Source organism: Macaca mulatta, chromosome 20, assembly GCF_049350105.2.
Source record: "Macaca mulatta isolate MMU2019108-1 chromosome 20, T2T-MMU8v2.0, whole genome shotgun sequence".
NCBI classification, from domain to species: domain Eukaryota; kingdom Metazoa; phylum Chordata; class Mammalia; order Primates; family Cercopithecidae; genus Macaca; species Macaca mulatta.
In genome coordinates, this window is record NC_133425.1 from 4753081 (window position 1) to 4769383 (window position 16303).

The 16303-nt window shown below is 49.4% G+C and overlaps 2 protein-coding genes and 2 long non-coding RNA genes across 31 annotated transcripts in view; 2 read left to right on the plus strand and 2 right to left on the minus strand.

The window, feature by feature from the left end:
• Nucleotides 1-4053, plus strand: part of CLUAP1 (clusterin associated protein 1) — a 39861-nt gene extending 35808 nt beyond the window's left edge. For 8 of the 17 annotated variants that reach the window (XM_077985523.1, XM_002802373.4, XM_077985521.1 and 5 more), the window contains one exon: nt 3350-4053. In XM_077985523.1, the coding sequence (XP_077841649.1) occupies nt 3350-3502 (153 nt within the window). In that variant the 3' untranslated portion in view covers nt 3503-4053. Of the gene's footprint in view, nt 1-238; nt 2641-3349 lie in introns of those variants that run through there. The other 9 variants (XM_077985520.1, XM_001095007.5, XM_015125429.3 and 6 more) reach the window with 2 other exon arrangements.
• Nucleotides 4054-4501: 448 nt separating this feature from the next.
• Nucleotides 4502-5927, minus strand: LOC144337861 (uncharacterized). Its single transcript, XR_013411493.1, has 2 exons — nt 5193-5927; nt 4502-4883 (listed from the first exon to the last, which is right to left on the minus strand). It is a non-coding gene; the product is annotated as an uncharacterized LOC144337861 (long non-coding RNA).
• A 1600-nt stretch (nt 5928-7527) lies between these two features.
• NLRC3 (NLR family CARD domain containing 3) overlaps nt 7528-16303 on the minus strand; it is a 39894-nt gene continuing 31118 nt past the window's right edge. For 11 of the 12 annotated variants that reach the window (XM_077985379.1, XM_077985377.1, XM_028840968.2 and 8 more), the window contains 5 exons: nt 12711-12794; nt 11905-11988; nt 11168-11251; nt 10673-10756; nt 7528-10397 (listed from right to left, as the gene is read on the minus strand). In XM_077985379.1, coding sequence (XP_077841505.1) covers nt 10307-10397; nt 10673-10756; nt 11168-11251; nt 11905-11988; nt 12711-12794 — 427 coding nt within the window. In that variant the 3' untranslated portion in view covers nt 7528-10306. Of the gene's footprint in view, nt 10398-10672; nt 10757-11022; nt 11252-11904; nt 11989-12710; nt 12795-16303 lie in introns of those variants that run through there. The other variant, XM_077985382.1, reaches the window with a different exon arrangement.
• LOC144337893 (uncharacterized) lies at nt 11068-16031 on the plus strand. The gene is made up of 2 exons (XR_013411528.1): nt 11068-12454; nt 14629-16031. It is a non-coding gene; the product is annotated as an uncharacterized LOC144337893 (long non-coding RNA).

The following is a 16303-nucleotide window of genomic DNA, read 5'->3' on the forward strand; positions in this document are numbered from 1 at the left end:
TCAGCGGTTCTGTGTGCTCTGGGCTTGGCTGTCCCATAGATGGGAGTGGCTGAGTTGCTGCCAGCAGCCAGGGAGCCGTCTGTGGTCAGTCCAGCTATGCCTCGATGCATGGCAAGGTTTGGCCTCATGAGGCTCTGGACTCTTCCTTGCTCGTGGATGGTTCATTTCTTTTCAAGTGAATGTGCTTGCTCTGCTTTTTTTGCCTTCTCACTGTTCTTTCCATTCTCGCTTTCCAAAGATGGAAGCAGCACCAGCTCTCTTAGGTAAATGCAAGACTTCCAACTCCAAGAAGCAGGTTGGTTTTCTGTTCTGCCTCATGTGTTTGTGGGTGTCTGTCAGCCCTTCCAGGGCCAGCCAGGGGCCTCTCCCTAGGAGTGCTGCTTCCTCTCTCCTGGGCAAAAAGCCACTCAAAAGGGATCCCATGGTGACAGCGGGATCACTGAAGGCCCTTATGCTAAAGAGGAGGCGCAAGCACCGAGCCTGGAGATGGGGAAAGCTCAGGCTGGCAGTCCTCAGGCCGTGGGCCGTAACCTAGAAATGAAGGAGGACGCCGAGGGCTGGGCTCAGGACCAGCCCTCCTCCCTGCTCTGTGCTGGGGAAGGAATGGTGAAGCAGCACTGTCCCCAGACCAGGCCTCTGGGGTGCTAGGCATGAGGCTGAGACATCAGGCTGCCTTGAGCTTTACTGAGTGGATAACTCCCTGGAGCACTTAACCAAAGGGGAGTCTAGGGGACCTTGGTGGGATCCGGTCATCAGGGCTCTGCTGGGCATTACTCAAGTCTGCGTTCTTTGTTGCATCCCTGGCAGTGCTGCTCAGCCCACACAGCGAAGGGCGACTAGACAGAGACTGACCCCAGGCTGCCTCCATTGGTGGATACACCTGTGTCTGTGGCATGGCGCTAGTGGCAGCACAGAGACAGAAACAGGGCCTTGCGTTCTTGCACACAGATTCACGCATCCGCAGCCTGTGCTGCTGCGGAATTCACAGTGGGGAGAGGCCGCTCAGGCTTGCCAGCAGGAGGCACAGAGATCAGGCCTTGAATTCATAGGGCACGGTCTGTAGAGAAGCAGAGAGAGCAACTAGAATATAATTTTCTTAACAAGCTCGGGCGTGGTTGGTAAATAGCTTCTCTCTGTCTTGCCCATCCAAGAGAGAAGCAGAGGGAGTGTGGCATGGGGATGCTGGAGCAGCACCGCCTGTCTTCTCCAAGGTGTGCCTTCTCTCAGAGCGAATGCATTAGTCGCAGCTGAGCTTTATGCCTGGTGCTCACTTGTTTATTTCAAGGAGGCTGTGTCCATGCAGCCCTCCAGGCACAGGGTTCCGTGCTTTACGTGTTCAGGCATCCAGCACGTGTCTGTTGAGTGCCTGCCACATGCCAGTGCTGTCATGGATTACGGGGAACGCAGCAGGGGGCAGAGACAAGCCCCCAGCAATAATGATGGAGCGGCGGATCCAAGGTTCATGGTGTTAACGGAAGGAATAACAGCTTCAGGGGACAGGGAGTGACAGAGAACAAGGAGGGGGTGGCATCTTCCATGAGCTCAGCAAAGGGCTCTGACGTGGTGGTGTTTGAGCAGGGCCTGAGTGGAGGGAGCGAGTCCGTGGGTTGGCGGCACCTGGGCATGTGGAATGTGCTCCTCACGTTGAGGAGCAGAGGCAGCTGGTGTGACTGTGGGTGAGCGTGAGAGGCAGCAGGGGCCATGCAAAGCCTTGCAGGGTGAGATGAAGACTCTGTTCTCTGAGTGTGATGGGGAGACCCTGGAGAATCGTGAGCCCGGAAGGGTCAAGAGCTGACACCCATTTGAGAGAAGTCGGTTAGGAGGCGCCTGCACCCGTGGAGGTCAGAGGTGATGGTGCTTGGCCGAAGGTGTGGCTGCAGAGGTGTTGAGAAGTGGTCAGGTCCTGGGTTTTGTGAATTGATTGGACACAGGCTGTTAGAGAAAGAGAGAAATGAGGGTGCCTGGGCGGGGTCTAATCAGCAGAAAGCAGAGTTTCATTTTCTGAGATGGGGCCGACTTGACAAAGGGGCTTGGAGGGCAGATCGACAGTTTGGTTTTGGACATTCTGAGTGTGACAGCCACATGCTAGGGTTGAGTAGTCAGGTGGAATTTAAGTCTGGAGTTCAAGAGCCAGGTCTGGGCTAGATATTGAATTTTGGGAGCCACTCTTATTTGGTTGATACCTAAGCCACAAGGATAGATGTGACTGCCTAGGGCAAGCAAGTAGAACGAGAAGAGAGGTGACCCAAGGTCCTGCGTGCACCTGCCCTGCAGAGGTCAGGGAGGAAGGGGCAGGCAGGGGAGGCTGGGGGGCATCAGCAGTGAGGGAGGGGGACCTGGACTAGAGAAGGGGCCCTGGGGGATGGAGAAGATGGGTTTAAAGGATGAAGGGGTGATTCCACAGCCCAAGCAGAATGAGGCCTGAGAATCAATCCTAATCCATTGCATGTTTCCGTCTTGATAGGAGCAGTGCTGGGGTCAGTGGGTGAGAGTCTGGGGGAACTGAAGCATTCGTGAGGGGCAGAGGTGCAGACAGTGAGTTCAACGAGTCGCTCAGGAACTCTGTGTGAGGGGAGAGAGACAGGGCAGAGCAGCTGGAGAGGAAAATGGGATTACGTTTGGGTTTTTTTCCAAGAAGGAAATTACAGCATTTGTGTGCACCGATGGGAATGATCTAGATAGAACGACCAGCCATCCTGGTTTACATGGGACGCAGGACTTGCCGTTTTAAAGCTGGGCTGAGTTGTTGCCTTGGATCTGATGAGGAGGGAGAAGGTGTGTCTTTCACTTTGCTCCCTTTCTTTTTTTTTTTTTTTTGAGACGGAGTCTTGCTCTGGGGTGCAGTGGTACAATCTCGGCTCACTGCACCTCCGTCTCCCAGGTTCAAGCAGTTCTCTTGCCTCAGCCTTCTGAGTAGCTGGGATTCACTTCACTCCTTATACCCATGCCTGTGTTGCTTTTTATCCACAATCTGCAAAAAGCCAAAATAGGCCTCCCTTCCCTGTCTCCAAGCCCCTGTCCTTCTTGCCATTGGTAGGGAGAGTCTCTGGGTCCATTGGCCCTCAATGCAGATCCAGAGTGCTTCTGGGACACTGTGGGAAAGCCAGCCCCTGCAGCACCACACTCAGATGCACCTGGAGTTTGGAGGATTCTGGTTGGATGATAAATTCCAGCCAGCAGTACATCGCCTCGGTCCCATCCATATGCCCTCCCACAGCCTGCCTGCCACTCTGCCGGCCTCTTCCTTCACACAGGGATGGTGCTATAGAAAGGGAGGCAGAGAATCTTAGGACAAGATGTCAGGAATGAGGTGGAACCCCCTGTTACATCTGCCATTTTTTTCCTATAGGAGGACTCGGAGGAGAGTGAAATCGACATGGAAGATGATGATGATGATGAGGATGATGATTTGGAAGATGAGAGCATTTCTCTCTCACCAACCAAGCCCAATCGAAGGGTCCGGAAACCTGAACCCCTGGATGAGAGTGACAATGACTTCTGACCCTCTTGCCAAGGGACCCTGGCAGATTAAAACCCTCAGACTTGTAGGTAAATGGGAACTTAGAAGGTTAGGAAGGTAACACCTGTTTTGTTCACTAAGCTGGCTGGACTCATGATTACTGAAGCAATACTTATTTCTGCTTCAGCCTCCTATGTTTGCATTCCATGAAGCTTAAATAAGAATTGAAACAAATCCCTAAGATTTTTTTTTTCACCTTATTTATCTCCTAAAACTTGAGGAATGCATGTGTTCTTAGTGATTCACGTCCACGGGACAAAATCTCAAGGAGAAATAAGAGCTGACGCCACACAAGTCTTGGCTGCTTTTTTACTATACATTTTCTCCGAGAGTCCAGCAGAGTTGAGGCTAGAACTTGGCACTGGGGACTCATGTTCGGAATCATAGGGGGACATCTGGCTGTTAATCACTTGCACAGTTGAGAACATTTCCTGTGCTTCGGCTTTTAATTCTAGCCCTTATTTCATTTTGTCATCTTTCTTTCTTCTGCATGTTCACAATACCAGACATTAAATGTATTTTAATTACTACAATTTTCTGAAAGAAGCTTAGCTAAAGTTAAATGAAAACTGGGTTTCCTTGAAAATCAGGCGATAGAGACAGGCTCCAGATGAGGAATCCTCCATTTTCTTTCCAAAGCTGACATTCCTCTGGGAGTCAAGTTCACCTTGGATTACAGCCACCTTCATGTTTCCACGGCTGGTACTAAATTTGGAAACTCTGGTGACCTGAGCTGCCCTCTTGGAGACTCCAGACTCCCATGGCAATGACAGCCGGGACACTCTCCTTCCCTCCAGCCAGAGTTTCTCTAAAGGAGCTTTGTTTTGTCTAAAGTGTGGAAAGATATAGTGCACAACACAGGGACAAATAGGTTTCCTGCAGCTCGCTACCTAAGTGTTTCTGTAGGGGAAGGAGCCTATTAAGAAAAAGGTGTTGGTACAGATTCATGTTTCTGACTTAAAAAAACAACACAGGATTGAATTAGGTAGAGTAGTAGCACTAGAAGATTTTTTCTGTTGTGAAATTAGAAGTGGAGTTGGTTTTTTTTCTTTTTTCTTCTTCTTTTTTTTTTAATATGAAAAGTACTTAGCTGGACATGGTGGCAAGCGCCTGTGGGCCCAGCTACTCAGGAGGCCAAGGTGGGAGGATCACTTGAGCCCAGGAGTTTTAGACTAGCCTGGACAACTAAGTGAGACTCCATCTCTACAAAAAATTTAAAAATTAGCCGGATGTGGAGGGGCATGCCTGTGGTCCCAGCTATTCAGGAGGCTGAGGCAGGAGAATCACTTGAGACCAGGAGGTCGAGGCTGCACTGAGCTGTGATTGTGCCACTGCACTCCAGCCTGGGTGACAGAGTGAGACCCTATCTTTTTTTTTTTTTTTTTTTTTTTTTTTTTGAGACGGAGTCTCACGCTGTTGCCCAGGCTGGAGTGCAGTGGCGCGATCTCGGCTCACTGCAAGCTCCGCCTCCTGGGTTCACGCCATTCTCCTGCCTCAGCCTCCTGAGTAGCTGGGACTACAGGCGCCCGCCACCGCGCCCGGCTAATTTTTTGTATTTTTAGTAGAGACGGGGTTTCACTGTGGTCTCGATCTCCTGACCTTGTGATCCGCCCGCCTCGGCCTCCCAAAGTGCTGGGATTACAGGCTTGAGCCACCGCGCCCGGCCTGAGACCCTATCTTAAAAAAAAAGAAAAAGAAGGCTGGGCACGGTGGCTCACGCCTGTAATCCCAGCACTTTGGGAGGCCGAGGCAGGCAGATCGTGAGGTCAGGAGATGGCCTCCTGGCTCACCTCCTGGCCACCGTCCTGGCTAACATGGTGAAACCTCGTCTCTACTAAAAATACAAAAAGTTAGCTGGGCTTGGCGGCGGGCACCTGTAGTCCCAGCTACTTGGGAGGCTGAGGCAGGCGAATGGTGTGAACCCGGGAGGCGGAGCTTGCAGTGAGCCGAGATCATGCCACTGCACTCCAGCCTGGGCGACTGAGCAAGACTCCGTCTCAAAAAAAAAAATAAAAGCACACTGCTTGTAAAAAGCATACAGTAGGCCAGCGCCTGTAATCCTAGCACTTTGAGAGGCCAAGACGAGTGAATCACCTGAGGTTAGGGGTTTGAGACCAGCCTGACCAACGTGGCAAAACCCCATCTCTACTAAAAATACAAAAATCAGCCAGGCGTGGTAGCACATGCCTGTAACCCCAGCTACTGGGGAGGCTGAGGCAGGAGAATCACTTGAACCTAGGAGGTGGAGGTTGCAGTGACCCAAGATCACACCGTTGCACTCCAGCCTGGGCAACAGAGTGAGACACCATCTCAAAAAAAAAAAAAAAAAAAAAAAAAAAAGCATACAGTAAATTAAAAAGAAAAGCACAAAACAGTTTTCACTTATTTTTACAATTAAAAAGTCAGAAGACGGCCGGGCGCGGTGGCTCAAGCCTGTAATCCCAGCACTTTGGGAGGCCGAGACGGGCGGATCACGAGGTCAGGAGATCGAGACCATCCTGGCTAATATGGTGAAACCCCGTCTCTACTAAAAAATACAAAAAACTAGCCGGGCGAGGTGGTGGGCGCCTGTAGTCCCAGCTACTCGGGAGGCTGAGGCAGGAGAATGGCGTAAAACCCGGGAGGCGGAGCTTGCAGTGAGCTGAGATCCGGCCACCGCACTCCAGCCTGGGCGACAAAGCGAGACTCCGTCTCAAAAAAATAAAAAATAAAAAAAAAAAGTCAGAAGACTTCTGAAGTTACTTTTAATAAATGTTTTTAACACCATATTTCACATTATTAAATAGGTTTTACTTAAAAGCATAATTATTTTATTTGTACCTGTCAGATATAAATACTTATTCAGGAGTTCACAAGTATGAAAAGATACACATAAATTTTAGGAACTTTCGACAATTATTTCTGTCATTTTTGCTTTTTTCTCTTTCTTTTCATAAATTTTATGTATAAGATTACCCCTTTAAAAAAAAAAAAAAAAAGGCCAGCATTCAGTGAATTCACCAGTAATTTGAAATGCACCATATTGTAAACGATCTGCTGACAGGGAAGCCAGCGTGTTGGAGCCATGCCAGCCACCTCAGACGCCGTGGTTCCAAGACGCAGAAGAGTCACTGCACCTTTTGGATGTTACGGATTTGGTTTGCCTGAATGTGACTTGACTTCTGTTTTGAAAAAACATACAAATAGAGTTCTGTTTTCCTTATGTGATGCTTTCTTCTAACGCACTTTAACACAGAAGCCTAACCTAGCTACAAAGAGCCCATCCACAGACATAGGCAACAGCTCCAAAGGGTATTTCATTGTGTCACCTGCTTCTAGATCATCTGTTAGTTAACTGACTTTGTGCAAAGTCTCACCATGTATAGCACTGCCTTGCTTGAGCAAGGAAGTTTCTGTCAACAACAAGCTGTTTGTACTCTATCGTTTTTATTAAAGTATGACCCATTGTAGTGGGTCATTACTAAAGTGGTGACCCATTGTAGAATGGATCCAGGAGTCACATGTGCAAGTGCTTTATGACCTGGCACCATTTGGTTTTGGCCAAGCAGTAGAGCAGACCTCAGGACCTAAGGAGGATGGTTGTGATTAGGTCAATAAAAAACTAGCAGGCCGGCCGGGCGCGGTGGCTCAAGCCTGTAATCCCAGCACTTTGGGAGGCCGAGACGGGCAGATCACGAGGTCAGGAGATCGAGACCATCCTGGCTAACATGGTGAAACCCCGTCTCTACTAAAAATACAAAAAACTAGCCGGGCGAGGTGGCGGGCGCCTGTAGTCCCAGCTACTCGGGAGGCTGAGGCAGGAGAATGGCGTAAACCCGGGAGGCGGAGCTTGCAGTGAGCTGAGATCCGGCCACTGCACTCCAGCCTGGGCGACAAAGCGAGACTCCGTCTCAAAAAAAAAAAAAAAAAAAAAACTAGCAGGCCATTGCTGATAATTTTTTACTATATAATTAGAAGACTTCCTCAAATGCTTTAAAAAATGTGTATTGATGGAAAATACAAAGGAATTTTTCAAATACTCAATTTTTATTGGTAGTAGTTATCAAGAACAAAGTCCTCGGACTTCTGATGGGAAATCTGAACGACTGTTTCTCTTTTAGCTTGGACAAGAAGAAACAGATCCCTCTCATTAGCACTTTAATATCAGTGTCACATGTCTGGAAGGAAATTGTATTCATTTAGGTAAGCAACACACGACATAAATATCACAACTGTTAGACCCAGGGGACTCTCAGGTGCTAGAATTGAGGACTCCTTTAATTGGAAGGGAGCTAAAGGGTATACCTCCTACCTAGAAGTCCTTTCTGTGTGGATATGAATTAAATTGTCTTGTCTGTTTTGCTCTGATGGGGTCTGTGTGGGCTAGCTGGCTCTGGTGTGTCCCTGATGACAGACTGAACTCTTTAACCATTTCAGACAGCTTGAAGATGTATGAACATTATTTGAAAAGGGAGAGAGGGAGGACTGTTTGTTTTCTCCACCACTTTGGCTCCTGAGGTTTCTTCAGTGTTAGGTTTCTGTAGGGCCCAGCTTTCTCCAGCGTTTGGCTACTGCAACTCTGTTCTGCTAAGCTCTTAACTCAGACAGAAACAATGCAAACCGGCAGACAGAGCATCACCTTAAAAGTACTAAAACAGCTGTCAATCTAGAAGTCTATGCCCAGCAAAAACCGTCATAAATACTGCAAGACCCATGTTCAGATTTCCCCACTTTTACAAATAATGTTTTGTTTTGTTTTATTTCCCAGCTACTACAAGTGATCCAAATGTTCTTTGTAACAGACTTTTTCCTCCAGTCTAGGATCCAGTCAAAGATCTTGCATTAAGTTATATCTCTGTAATCTTCAATTTCACACTATCTGCAACGTTTTGCATTTTTCATGACATTGATGTTTTTTATGAGTTCAGGCCATTTATTCTGCAGAATATTTGTCAATTTGGATTTTTTTCTAATTGTTCCTTCAATGATTAGAATCAGGCAAACAGTTTTTGACAAGAATACATCAGACGACTCCGTGCTGCATCAGACTGGGGGCATGTGATGTCCACGTGTCCCATTATTGGCGATGTTCAATTCTGTCACTTCTGTTGAGGCTGCATTTGCCAGATTTCAGATTAAAGGTACCTTTTTCCCTTTGTAAATTAGGATATCACCTTTGTGGGGTGCTGTTTTGAGACTGCAAGGATATCATCTTACCAAGACATGGCCTTAGCATCCATATCGGCATCCTGTCCAGATGCTCACTTTTGAAGAAACATTTCAAATAGCTATTCCTTTCAAATTCAGAAGTGATCATTGCTTTATAGTCTTAATAAATACTTTCTGTGGTTATTTAGTTGATGAGAGCTGTGATGTCCATTTGGATTTTTTTTCCCTCCAACACAAACAGCTGCAGGAATTGGTGCCACATAGAGGCTCAGCTTGCCTGTCTCCATGGAAGCTGTGGCCACAGCAGTGGCTTTGGAAGCCTAATAAGGAAGTGTAGTGGCTCACACCTGTAATCCCAGCACTTTGGGAGGCTGAGGCGGGCAGATCACTTGAGGTCAGGAGTTTGAGACTAGCCTGATCAACATGGTGAAACCCCATCTCTACTAAAAATATAAAAATTAGCTGGGTGTGGTGGTGTGTGCCTGTAGACCCAACTACTTGGGAGGCTGAGGCAGGAGAATCACTGGAACCCAAGAGGTAGAGACTGCAGTGAGCCAAGATCACGCCACTGTACTCCAGCCTGGGTGACAGATTCTGTCTCAAAAAAAAAAAGAAAGAAAGAATGACATCACTGAATACATTGAATGTGCTATTGATAACCAGTGTGCCAGACTCCAGATAACATGTGCCAGGTATCACCCACGTCTTTGATTTTGTAATAAATAAAAAATGGGGCCAGGTGCGGTGACTCACGCCTGTAATCCCAGCACTTTGGGAGGCCCAGGCTGATCACCTGAAGTCAGGAGTTCGAGACCAGCCTGGCCAACATGGTGAAACCCCGTCTCTATTAAAAATACAAAAATTAGCTGGGCATGGTGGCAGGTGCCTGTAATCCCAGCTACTGGGGAGGCTGAGGCAGGAGAATCACATGAACCTGGGAGGCAGAGGTTGCAGGGAGCCGAATTGCACCACTGCACTTCAGCCTGGGTGACAAGAGCAAGACTCCATCTCAAAAACAAACAAACAAAAAAAGGCAGACTCCTTGGAGAACTCTATTGTCTCTGTTTCCAGAATGCTAGAATTAAAACTCATTTATCTTCACAATTTTCCTATAGTTTTTTCATGTCTGTAAGGATGATACCCTAAAACTTTCTTCTTGAAAAAATAAGGGTCCCCTCTGTCGCCCCTGCCACACGGATGCTCCTCACGAGCTTGAGATGGCAGCTTATCTCAGAGCATGGGATGATTTTTAACCAGGTGAGTGGAACGGGGCAGTAATAAACATTTTTAAAGGTAGGGGGCATATGAAGTACTCAGGGTGTAAATAAGCTGGAACCAGCCTCCTACACTGCTGAGCTTCAGGCCTTTGTCCCCTAGTCCCTTGGTGGTGGCCCCCTCCCTCCTCTGTGCCATAGCAGAGTACCCGTCGCCCCCTGCCTGAACCACTCCTGCACCAGGAAGGGAGCTCACGACCTCCTCTGGCAGCACCTCTCCTTTCTCCGTGCAGAGCCCCACTCGTGCTGAGTGAGCAGCGTTCCCAGCTCCCAGCAGGTCCCCAGAAGTCGGCCTTTCTGTTCAAAAGCTTCCAGCTGAGTCTCTGCCCATCCTCCTGCTCCATCCACCAGGAACTCCTTTTGCTCACATTTCAACAGTGCACGTGGGAGCATTTGTCTTGATGGCCTCTGAGATCATCCTGGCCCCGGAGTCCCCAATGTGGTTTCCTTGGAGGCTAGAAGACAACGGTTAAGGCAGGGCTTGAAGACTACAGGTTCTCTTTAGTAGAGCAGGTCATAAGATAGAAAATGCAGGACCCCATGCAAAGCCTTTGTGCTTCTAGGATCCCCTCGCTACATGGACAAGGCTCAGGGTAGCCCCCCTTAGACCAGGTTTCCCTGTAGGGCTGCTGAGGGGTCTGGGGGTCAGCTGGCTCTCAGAACTGAGCAAAAGGCAATGCGTGACCTGGAAGCAGTTCTAAGGGCAAGCAGGAAGGGCAGGTGCACTCACTTGATATGCTGGAGCCTGTGGTTTCCAGACAGTGCCGTGGCAACACATATCGCCCCGCCCATCCCCAGGGAATTCTCTTGAAGACTAAGTGGAGAAGAGATGGAGACACACGGTGAGCCATCAGGGCAGAAGGAAACATCCGGGGAAGCAACACTGCATTGTCTGGGGGCAGTAACCCAGGCAGATGTATCGACAAGTGCCATGGCAACGCCAGGTGGGAGTTGACCCTGGAGACAGGTGTCTACAAGTGGCCAGATTGTCCCATCCAAGTGCGATGGAGGATATAAGACCATAAACGCAGATGCGAGTGACTTCTGACTGAAGCTAAGCAGACTCAACAAACCCAGCTGCAGTGGAATGTGGACTATAATAAGTCTGATTATATTCAGGAGGAAGTAGCTACAGAGGAAATCAGGAGCATTTTATCCTGTCGAGGAGGACACAGCAGAGAACTCTGCTGCTCCAGGATGCAGGTAAGGCCCTCCAGCCACTTACTTGAGTCTCCGGAGACTTGAGTTTACCTTCAGAGCATTTGCCAGGGCTTTGGCTCCAGACACCCCGATGGCATTTCCTCTTAAGCTGTGGGGAAAGACAGGAAGCCTAAGGCATGGGTACAGGATGAGAGGTGATCCTGACCTCTGCAGGTGGGCTTGGGGCTACTTGGTAGAGGAAACAAGGACTTCAGCAGTCACAGGAGAGCAGGGCTCTGTCTTCCTCACTCCAGGGCAGCAGGGCAGAGCTGGCTGTGGGAAGCAGGGCACACAGGAAGGGGCATGGCTGGCCCAGCCAGGTGGGTTGTTGGAGCCTTCCTCCTCTTCCACTCCAAACAGAAAAGCAAGGCTGAGATAAGAGAGGCAGCCCTCCATCCGGGCAGGTCCGCAGTGCCCCCAGCAAGGGCAGGAATTCTGAGGACATGCCTGAGCCTCAGAGCTGTAGCCTCATCCCAGGACTTTGGATCTGCCCAGAGAACAAGATCAGCCACCCCGGGACCCATAAACCGGGCCTCTAGACGTGTTCAGCCTGGCAAGGCCAACCTGGAGAGGAGGGCAAATGATAGCGACTCCCAGGAAAAGGCATGAAGTGGGGCTGGGAAGCTGGTACACTTGTGCCGAAATGAAGATCACTAGGATGATTTGTGAGTTACCTGTAAACTTTGTCCCCATATCTATTCATTAAGGAGTCATTGTTTTTTGGGGGGGCTGAAGACCATAGCTGGAGACTGGAATACTTACTCAAGAATCTCCAAGGTTCTGTTCACAGCCAAGGCTTCCCCTAGCACCTGAGCACCCGGAGCACCAATGGAGGCCACCTGGAGACTGGGGTGGGGAGGGTGCTGTCAATATGGGCCAGCTGGGCCCACCTCCCTCTACACACTCCATTCCCTTTCACCACCCCTTGATTCAGGGTGGAAAGTAGAGAAACAGCACTGAGAATGGTTGGCCAGCGCTATGTCTAGGCACTCCATCTCCTATCTACACTGTTGCCTAAGACAGAAATCTGGATGCTAAGGATACAAGAAATACAGGCTATCCCTGGAAGGGCTCGGGGAGAACGCTCCTTGCACCTCCTCATTACTACTATCTAGGTGTTTGAGCCCCCAGTTGCTAATGTAATATTTCCTATAATAATACTAGGAAAATCAAATACACCTTCTTTGACTTGTAAACAAAAATAACGTCTAGGTCAGGTGTGTTGGCGCACACCTGTAATCCCAGCACTTTGGGAGGCTGAGGTGGGCAGATCACCTGAAGCCAGGATTTTAAGACCAGCCTGGCCAACATGGTGAAACCCCGTCTACTGATAATACAAAAATTAGGCTGGGTGTGGTGGCGCACGCCTGTAATCCCAACTGCTTGGGAGGCTGAGGCTCGAGAATCACTTGAACCCACGAGGCAGAGGTTACAGTTAGCTGAGATTGCGCCACTATACTCCAGCCTGGGTGGCAGGGCAAGAGTCTTGTCTCGAGACAAAAAAAAAAAAACATGAAAGGATGGTGGAGGGGCCGGTTTCCTGACTGCTGCGCACATCTAGGACTTACTAGAGAGCAGTGAGGGCTGTGTTGACCTTCAGCGCATGGGCCACCGCACACGCTCCGTCATCCCCGATAGCGTTCTCCTGTAAACTGGACACAGAGTGTGACCTCTTTGGGTGCATGGGGCACACGGAGCATTCTAGCAAGGCCCTGCCACGCTTGGACCTGCCAGGTTTAACTGACTACACACACCATAGACATAGACTCCCAGGGTTTGCCTGGGGATAACTGCCCTTCCTCTACAGGCCCTGCAGCCCGCTGCCTCATACTAAGCACACAGAAGGGTCTGGGGGCCTGCATGAGTCTGAACCGCCAGAGGCAAGCAGGAAATGGGACACATAGAGTGACTTGTCAGTAGGGGCTTGGGACCCAAAAAGGGTTGCTTTTCACAGCCAACCAGAAAATGAACTGAAAGCCTCAATCCCTGAGCCATTCTTGTTTGTCTTGTTTTCTCTTGAGACAGGGTCTCACTCTGCCACCCAGGCTGGAATGCAGTGGTGAGATCACAGCTCACTGCAGCCTCAACCTCCCAGGCTCAAGCGATCCTCCCACCTCAGCCTCCCGAGGAGACTAAAATACTTAAATAGAGACTGGAACTACAGGCACATGCCACCATGCCTGGCTAATATTTTTATTCTTCTGTGGAGATAGGGTCTCACTATGTTGCCCAGGCTGGTCTTGAACTCCTGGGCTCAAGCAGTCTTCCCACCTTGGCATCCCAAATTGCTGGCATTACAGGCAGGAGCCACCATGCCCAACCTCCTTGGCCATTCTTGCTTATTAGGGTTTTGTGTCATTTTTTCCCCTTCTAAATTGGAGGGAACTAGCAGGCCCTGGTGCAATAAGTGACTGAGTTTAACTCAGGTGCACATTAATACATTCAAGGCTAAGAGCTATTTGCGTTCATTATTTTAACAGACATTTGAGTGTGGCCGGGCACAGTGGCTCCCGCCTTTAATCCCAGCACTTTGGGAGGCTGATATGGGTGGATCACTTGAGGTCAGGAGTTCGAGATCAGCCTGGCCAACATGGTGGAACCCCGTCTCTACTAAAAATACACAAATTAGCCGGGAGTGGTGGAGGGCATCTGTAGTCCCAGCTACTGGGGAAGCTGAGGCAGGAGAATCACTTGAATCCAGGAGGCAGAGGTTGCAGTGAGCCAAGATCGTGTCACTGCACTCCAGCCTGGGCGACAGAGTTAGACTCCGTCTCAAAAAATTAAAATAAAATAAAAAAGACAACATTTCAGTGCGTCTCATGTGCTAGGGCTTGTATAAGGCAGTGGACCTGAGTCCCCTTCTTGAAGCTCAGGTGGGAAGACGTGATTAAATGAGCAGGTACAACAGGCCAAGTGCAGGCTGCAGGGAAAAGCAAGCAGCGTCTCCCGCCCCAGGGTGTCCGCAGAAGGCTCCCGAGAAGAAACAAGTCAAAACCCAAACCCAAAGTGGGGAGTGTGCCTGGCTCAGCTAAGGAACCCAAACGAATTGAGTTCCTGGGGAAGTGAGAAATGAGTCCAGGGAGGGACAAAGGAAGCAGATTTTAGGGGCCCCAGAAGCCACCCTGAGGGGCTGTGTGTACTTTACTCTGCAGGCCCTGAGCAGCCATTCAAGGATGGCACCCAAGATGGAACAGAGTTGCTTTGGAAAGGTCTCTAGCCAGCAGTATGAAAGGATGGACTGAGGTGGAGGCTGCCACAGGGATGGAGATGAGTGATGCCGATGGCCTGGGTGGGGGCCGTGGACGCAAAGGGAATTGAGTGGGTGGCAGGGACACAGAGGGGACTGACCCAACAGGACTTGACAGTGAATAGGAAGCAGGAGGTGGGCAGGCACAGTGGCTCACACCTGTAATCCTAGGACTTTGGGAGGCCAAGGTGGGAGGATCGCTTGAGCCCAGGAGTTCGAGACCAGCCTGGGCAACATAGTGAGGCCCCATCTCTTTTAAAAAATTGTAAATATTATTTTAAAAAATAATGTGGATGTGGTGGTTCACGCCTGTAATCCCAGCACTTTGGGAGGCCAAGGTGGAAGGATCACTTAAAGGTCAGGAGTTCGAGACCAGCCTGACCAACATAGTGAAACCCCATCTCTATTAAAAAAAAAAAAACAAAAAACAAAAAACACCAGGCGTGGTGTTGGACACCTGTAGTCCTAGCTACTCGGGAGGCTAAGGCAGGAGAATCGCTTGGACCCGGGAGGCAGAGGTTGCAGTGAGCTGAGATCATGCCTCTGCACTCCAGCCTGGGTAACAGAGAGACTCCATCTCAAAAATAAAGTAAAATAAAAATTATAGAAAAGGAAGTGGGAGGTGAGAGTGAAGTCCTTGTTTCTAGCTTGCACAGTTGGTTCCATTCACAAGATGGGGAACCAAGAAGCAGGTTTTTGGGAGAGAGAATGCAGGGACCCCGCACCCCAGCAAGACCCTGAGGGGAGGTGCAGAGGGAGTGTGGACGTGCCGGTCTGGGGCTCAGGTGAGAGGCCTGGGACATGCACATGGGAGTCGTTAGGACTTTAAAGATCACTGGAGCCCAGGGAAACAAGAGCTCCAGGAAAAGAGATGCCAGGCAAGGGAAGATGACATGGGACAGATCCCTCAGGAGCCCTGCACTGAAGAGCCAAACAGAAGAAAAGAGGACAAGGCCCAGCTAGAGGGGACATCCTGGAAGCTGAAGGAGAAGAAATGGTCAAGGAGAAAGACCAATGAGGCTCCAAGGGTTAAACCTAGAGTTCCCTCACGCCCCAGCGACTCCACTCCCAGGTATATCCACCCAGGAGAAGGAAAGCTCACGTCCACACAGAAACTGTGCACAAAGGTCCACAGCAGCGCCGTTCCTAAAAAGGTCCACAGCAGCGCCGTTCCTAACAGCCAAGTAGGAACAACCCAATGTCCATCAGCTGATGAATGGAGAAATAAAACCTGTGTACTCATACAATGGATATCATTCAGCCTTACAAAGGAACTATGTACTGAGACTGGCTACAATGTGGATGAACCTTGAAAATCTGACACCAAATGAAAGACGCCAGCCGCAAAAGGCCATGTGTCGTATGATTCCATTTTTGGCCATGTGTCGCACAATTCCATTTATATGCAGTGTCCAGGGTAGGAAGATCATGGAGACAGTAGATTAGTGGTTGCCAGGGTTGGGGGAAAGGGAGAATGGGTAGTGAGTGCTAACGGGGATGGGTTCGTTTTGGGGTGATGGAAATGTTGTAAAATTGATTGTGATGGTTGCATCACTGAATACACTAGAAACCAGTGAACTGTATACTAAGTGGGCAGATCTTCTGGTGTGAAGATTATATCTCAATAAAGCCGTCATATGTATATATGTGTGTATATATATATGTGTACATATATGTGTGTATATATATATATTTTGAGACAGAGTCTTGCTCTGCCGCCCAGGCTGCAGTGCAGTGACGTGATCTCCGCTCACTGCAACCTGTGCCTCCTAAATTCAAGCAATTCTCCTGCCTCGGCCTCCCAAGTAGCTGGGATTACACGCATGTGCCACCATGCCCGGCTAATTTTTGTATTTATAGTAGAGATGGGGTTTCCCCATGTTGGCCAGGCTTGCCTTAAACTCCCGACACCTC